Genomic DNA, 7,142 nt, shown 5'->3' with positions numbered 1-7,142 from the left:
AATGGGCACCTGAATGTGGTTTCTCTGGAAGTTTTGTGGCTTATTGCATCAGTTTTGTGTGACTGGTGAATTTGGTTGATTTGACTCATTTGGAAGTGGCTGTTCCGGCCCATTCCATTCTGTTCCGGATGCATTCTGGATATTAAAGGGTAAATAATAATTTAATTTTTCAAGGGTTTCTGTTCTAAAATATTGTTCTCAAGTGTCTCTAAAACATGCCATAGTGTTTGGCATGAGTTTTTTTGTTTTTGTTTTTTAATGAATAGGGCTGTTCCGGCTCGTTCTGTTCGTTTTTGGCTTTTACACCTTCCCTTCCGTGACGTTTGCTCAGGAGCCTTTGGTGAGGGGCTTTGTTAAAAGCCTTTTGGAAGTCCAAGCCAACCACGTCTACTGGATCCACATGTTGACTGACACTCTCAAAGAAGTCTCATGCCCCTTCTTAACGCCCCCGCCCCAGGCGACCCCCAGCACTGCCCCGCAGATGGGTCTCCCCTCGCCCCAGAAGAGCCCGCCGTCAGTCGAGAGGCGCCCATCAAGGGACCCGCCGTCAGCCAAGAGGCGTGGGGTCGCTGGCCTTCGTGCCGCCTTGGGCGCGTGCGCGTCGCGTCGCCTTTTGGAGCCGCCTCCGCCGCCGCGTTCCAGTCCAGCAGCGCCTCGCGCAGTTCCTTTCGTGGCTCTTCTCTGCTCCGCGCCTGGCGTCCGATCGCAGCTTGTGCGGAAGTGAGCCCGGCGGGCCGGGGAGAGCGGAGAGACTAGCCGGGGGTCGATGGCTCAGGGGAAGCAGAAGTTCCAGGCGCGCAAGCCGGCCGCCTCCGCGGGGAAGAAGGCGGCGGTTGCCCGGGGGCCGCGCAAAGGAGGTGCGGCGGGGAAAGGGTGCCTGCTGGGGCTGGATGTGCAAGGAAAAGAACGGTGGCCGCGCGTCTTTCCGCCAGTTCTGAGGAGGGAGGGTTTTGTGCATGCTCAGAGGTATTCCGGATGCACAGAAAAGCTTTCCTTTTTGCCCATTTGCCCTGCATAGCTTCTACATGGGAGATTTAGGGCGCAATCTTGTGCCTGTTTAGACCGAACAAAGGCCTACAACTCCCAGCATGCTGGCTGGGGCATGCTGGGAGTTGGAGGACTTTTTTCTGCCTAAACATGCACAGGATCGCACCCTTAGTGACATGACAGCCAAGGATAATGTATCTGCTTTGTGTTGGCTACTTCTTGCAGGCCGGGTAATTGCTCCCAAGAAGGCCCGTGTGATCCAGCAGCAAAAACTGAAGAAGGTGAGCTGTCCCCCCATTCTCTATGCCAAACTCTTGAGGGAGCAACTCCAGAGCCTGTTTTCACAGTAGTTGAGGCTTGTGCTGTTTGTACATATGTTGTTTGGTCCACATGCCAATCATTCAGTGCCTTCAGTGGCACAGAGTGCTTTTTTCAGCCTCACCTGGTACACTACCTGCAACCTCCCCTGGATGGAGTTGGCCTGGTGAGTTATCCATGCCCTGGTTGCCTCTCATTCTACAACAAAATTGTGTTTATTCCCAAGTAATGTGCATCAGGGCAGCAGAAAAAAGCTCCATTGTAGTCCTGCAGTCGTAATTTATGGGAATTAAGATTTAAGGGAGTTTAAAATGCAAAACTGCACATGCTCAGTCTTTTTTTTAATTGGGGTTGGCAAACAGTTTGTTTCGTTGCTCTAACATATTAGGGATGTAGAAGAGGGGGTGGGGAAGTGAAATGTTAGTGGCATGCTTCACAAGTTTTCAATTTTATTTAAAATGATTTTTAGGCCACCTTTAAGAAACTAATACAACTGAGGTAATACAAAATAGCTGTCTAAACAGGGCCCCACATGGCAATTAAGTCCAGGATCTGAATTTACCTGCACCACTGGGTAGGCCAGCCTTTAAGGCCATATATGGCTTGGATCCTGGGGACCTAAAACAACATCTACTCCCATATCAACCTGCCAGGGTGTTAAGGCTGCTTGTCAGTGCTCTTTATCAGGTCCCTTGGCCATCAGAGGTAAGGTGAGTGGCTTCCAAGGAGAGGGCTTTTCAGGTGTGGCACCCAGCTTGTGAAACTCCCCCCCCCCCCCCCGGCACCACCTCTGTTATCTTTTAGGTGTCACACAAAAACATTTTTATTCTCACAGGCCTTTTAGGTATTTTAGAACTCAGCCTGCTGTTTTAATCATTACATTGCTTTATGCTGTATTTTACAGTTTTACTGTAAACTGGCCTTGGATAATTTTGATGAAGGGCAGTATATAAATTCTCTGAAGTCGGGAATGAACAGCCCTCTGCTGCTCTTCATGCGGCTTGGGAAGCTCCAGACAGTTTTCCTCATAGCTCAGCTGATTGGGACCAGGTTAACCCAGTGTGCAGCTGCTGTGAAAAAGACAAATTCCACATTGGGCACAATTAGGAAAGAAATTGAAAATAAAACTGCAGAAATCATACGGCTCTTATCATACAGTCCTTATACAAATCTGTGGTGCAACCACACTTGGAATACTGTGTACAGTTCTGGTCACCACACCTAAAAAAGGATATTGTAGAACTGGGAAAAGTGCAGAAAAGGGCAACTAAAACGACCAAGGGGCTGCAGCATCTTCCATATGAAGAGCTTTCTAAGTTAAACATCTGGGACTGTTTAGCTTAAAAAAACACACGCACACACATAAGGGGAGAGACGATAGACGTGTACAAAATTATACATGGTGAGGAGAAAGTGGATAGGGAGACATTTTCCTCCTCCTCTCATAATAGAACCTGGGGTCACCCCAGGAAGCTGATTGGTGGGAGATACAGGACAGATAAGAGGAAGTACTTCATCACACAGCACATAGTCAAACTGGAATTCACTACCACAAGATGTATTGATGGCCACCAATTGGGATAGCTTTAAAACGGGGTTAGATATATTTGCAGAGGATATGGCTATCACTGGCTACTATCTGATAGCTATATGCTACCTCTGGTGTCAGGGGCAGTATGTTTATGTACACCAGTTGCTGGGGAATATGGGCTGGAGGGTGCTGTTGCACTTGTGTCCTGCTTGTGGGTTTCCCGTGGGCAGCTGGTCGGCCACTGTGTGAACAGAATGCTGGACAAGATGGACCCGTGGTCTGATCCAGCATGGCTCTTCATATGTTCATAGGATCACTGGTGTGGGGGAAGAGGATTTAACCTCCCCCCCGCCTCCCCGTTTGATCCTGGTACTTCAAAATCACCAGCAGCAGGAAAACGACAATCTTGGAGGGGGTCACTGTAGAGGTGGGAGAGGCTTTAACCTCGCCTCCCAACAATCCCATCTCAGTGGGGAAGAAGGGGAGGTTTAAACCTCCCCATCCCTACCTGCTGAGATGGAGGTGAGTGTGTGGGTGTGTGCATGGCCCCTAACGTGGCACCGCATGTGGCCCTTGTGGCCAAAAAGTTGACCTAACCGTGCTCTAAGCAAATGAAATAAAATACTAGATCCACCCTCTCAGGGGGTTCCATGCAAGCTTCGTTGTGATCTTCTGTTTTATAAACTCAGGCGTGCTCTTTCTCCACAGAACTTGGAGGTTGGCATCCGTAAGAAGATTGAGCATGAGGTGGTGATGAAGGCCAGTACTAAGCTACCCAAGAAACTGAGTGTGTTGAAGGCCCCCAAAGTGGAAGCCATGAAAGAGCCTGGCCATTCCAGCAAATCTTCTCTGTGAACTGCACACCTGAGTGTGCATCTGTGGGCTGCCATACACTCCTGGAAGACTCTGTCCGTCACGCTCACCTTGTTAGGAGTCGGATGGGCCTGTAGATTGCTAAATGTGGCAATATTTCAACTGGGGAAGATGAAGAGTTTTCTTTCACACGAGAAACCACATTCTGGGCCTGGTATTGTTTCCCTGGGTTAGTAGAGGAGCTTTAGTTTTCACCTCTGCCTTATGGGATGTTGGTTCAAGTCTCAGCAGTTTTCCTGTTTTATATGTCGATTTATCCTATCGTTCATGACTTCAGTGGAAGTTACTCTCTTACGAACTTAGAGTTGGACTGGGCAGAGTGTGTAGCAGCTGCTGGAGCCGTTCTCTCCGTTTACCCAGTGTTTCAACAGCACCAGGTTAACAGAGTCAGACTAGGAGTCGAAATCTCATACCTGCATGCAGTAGGGGATCTGGATTGTGAGGCACGCACACTCCATGCCCCAACCTGATGTTTGCATGTTGGACTTAATGCATGCATAAGGGCCTATAAACAAAGAACCCAATGCACGTAGGCCTGTCCATGGGATCTGTATAGTTTTGTGTGGACCGGGCCTACGCACATTGGGATTTGCACATGTAGGCTTCTAGGCAAACATGGAGCCCAACGTATGTACATCTGGTAGGCTAGTGTGATCCCAATCCACCATTTGTGTATTGGCCTTGAATGTCTCCATAAGACTTGACTCGGCCTGAATCAAGAAGCAGAGATAGCAGCCTGAGCTTCTAGATCTTAACTGTTCATGGAAACCAGCTTGGTTTACTCACACTTGTGTGTTTGTGAATTCTCTTGAGTAAAGGGTCCCTCTGCCTCTCTCTGCTTATGCTTATACTTCTGGTCAGTTTAAAGGCCTAGTAACATCTTACTGCTTGTCCCTCTTACGAGGCTTCAAAAATAATATGTGCTGATTGCCGCTGGAACCCAGAAAATCTCTGGTGGCGCACTTGTGAAAGCAGTTAATCTTTCCATATGTTTTATCCTACAGCAAGGTACCCTGGGGAATAACTTCTAACTGAGGTACGTTTTCAGATCAGCAATTCCAAACCTACAGTGATTTTTTAAAAATTAAGTTGCTCCTATAACAACTGTAAATGTTTGTTTATAACAAAATAGTGTCTTTATACCGCTTTTAAGAAATAGATTACCTTGGAAGTGCATTCTTAACTAGGTAAACACTTTTCCCAGCTGTTGTGTTGATTATACAGTTTTCCTACATGTTAGAACAAATGAAAGAAATACCTGAAGGGTTTGGAAATACCCTAAGCAATAGCTGGTGCCCTTCTTGTGGCTTGCCACGGGCGTCTGGTTGGCTGCCCTGGGGAAGAGGATTCTGAACTACACACCAGGTGGCCCAAAAGTATGTATACAGTTGTTTAGAATGTTGATGGGAGTAGAAGATGTGTGGGTGGAGTCAGTTGGGAAGAGTGAGTGATAGGGAGTGACAGTTAAGTGTAGAGAGTGAGGCCCTTAAGTAGGTATACAGTTGTTTAGTTTTTTTACTGATATTGTGAATGATGGCAGCGAACTTGAGTCAGGAACAAAGAAAGTGGATTCTAAGGCAGTACTGGAAGACTGAAAATGCCAAGCAGATGCGCACAGCGTGGCAAGAAGCATCTGACACTCCTCCACCAACACGTCTGACAATTTATCGTCTTAGAGATAAATTTGAAGCAACAGGTGCAGTGGCTAATGCACTGAAATCTGGACGCCCTAGGATGTCTATGACTGAGGAAAATAAGATGAGAATCGCTCTGACATTTGTGAGCAGTCCGAAAAGGTCCACACGACGTGCATCTTAAGCAGCTATCCATGCCTAGAACGTCCTTGCAATGCTTAATGCGTAAATTGAAATGGAAGCTGTGCCGTCCAAGACTGTTACACGGTCTTCTGGAGGACGACCCAGACTGTCAGTTGCAATTCTGTGAGATGATGCGTAACCAAATCTCTAACGAACCAGACCTTCTTGATAAGATCATCTGGTCAGATGAGGCTTCTTTCAAGTTGTCAGGCCACGTGAACAGGCATAATATTTATTTATTTATTTATTACATTTATATCCCGCCTTTTTTCCTCCAAGGAACTCAAGGTGGCGTACATAATCCTCCTCCTCCTCCATTTTATCCTCACAACAACAACCCTGTGAGGTAGGTTGGGCTGAGAGTATGTGACCGGCCCAAAGTCACCCAGTGAGCTTCCATGGCCGAGTGGGGACTAGAACCCGGATCTCCCGACTCCCAGTCCAGTACTCTAGCCACTACACCATGCTGGCTCTGTGTATACACATAACTGTGTATTGGGCAGATGAATCCTCATTTGACTTATCACATCTCAACTGAACCAGCCAGGTGTCACAGTGTGGGGTGCACTGTCCAGTGAAGGTGTTGTAGGATCGGTTTTCTTCGATACAACTGTGGATAGTAACAATTACCTAAACATGTTACGCGACGTGGTAGTGCCACAACTCAGAAGCAGGGCTAACTTCGCCAAACTTCTCTTCCAACAAGATGGGGCACCTCCTCATTATGCTTTTGTAGTAAGAGACTATCTTGACAACACCTTCCCACAGCATTGGATCGGACGACGTGGCAGCATTGAATGGCCGCCGCGTTCACCCGACTTAACACCAATGGACTTCTTTTGGGGGGGCATAGTAAAGAATAACGTTTTTGAGAGGAATCCCCCGGACAGTGGACGAATTAAAAGAGTTCATCTCGGAAGCATTTATGGACATTGATGTGGACCGGTATTTGTGTCGTACTGTGTGTCACAGTGTTCTGGACAGGTTCGAGGAACGTTGCAATGTTGATGGAATACATTTTGAGCACTTATGAGATTCAACAGTGTTAAACAAATGTAAATGTAATAAATAATGTAATAAAGTGCAAATAAACTATACTGTATACCTACTTTTGGGCCACTCTGTAGATAGGGCTTTGGTCTGATCCTCCATGGCTCTTCTTACATTCCTAAGTGGTTTATGAACACACAGGACATGATCCAGCCAAGCATAAATTGCAAGTCCTGTTAGCAACAGCACCCTCCCACCCATATTCCCCAGCAACTGGTGTACATAGGTTCACGGCCTCTGGTACTGGAGGTAGCACATAGCCATCAAGACTAGTAGCCATTGATAGCCTTTTCCTCCAGGAATTTGTCTAACTCCCTTTTAAAGCTATCCAAACTGGTGGCTATCACTACTTCCTGTGTGGTAGCAAGTTCCATAGTTTAACTATGGGAGCCCTCCTTCTTGCTTACTTATTTTTGTCATGTATTTTGAAGTAAGGCAACTAGGAGTCTACAATTTCACTTACTGCGGCAAATCTTCTGCTGCCCTCCAGCAAACATGATGAGCCCCAGGATTCTTCTAAAGCTTGGGAGCTTGAAAGAAGGGTGAGGATCGTCCCCGCAGTTGAA

The 7,142-nt window shown here is 47.2% G+C and overlaps 1 protein-coding gene across 1 annotated transcript; it reads left to right on the top strand.

Annotated features, from left to right (window-relative positions):
* Positions 1-640: 640 nt before the first annotated feature.
* On the top strand, positions 641-6,623 carry C2H19orf53 (chromosome 2 C19orf53 homolog). The gene is made up of 3 exons (XM_084835829.1): positions 641-857; positions 1,213-1,268; positions 3,545-6,623. The coding sequence occupies exons 1-3, from the start codon at positions 767-769 to the stop codon at positions 3,689-3,691; spliced, it is 294 nt and encodes a 97-aa protein (XP_084691955.1). The 5' UTR covers positions 641-766; the 3' UTR covers positions 3,692-6,623.
* Positions 6,624-7,142: the final 519 nt, after the last annotated feature.

The sequence above is a fragment of the Heloderma suspectum genome, chromosome 2 (genome assembly GCF_057233095.1).
Source record: "Heloderma suspectum isolate Gila_16-S chromosome 2, 16-S_ref, whole genome shotgun sequence".
Classification (NCBI taxonomy): Eukaryota; Metazoa; Chordata; class Lepidosauria; order Squamata; family Helodermatidae; genus Heloderma; species Heloderma suspectum.
Note: the sequence above shows the minus strand (reverse complement) of the source record. Positions and strands in the feature narration are given on the sequence as shown.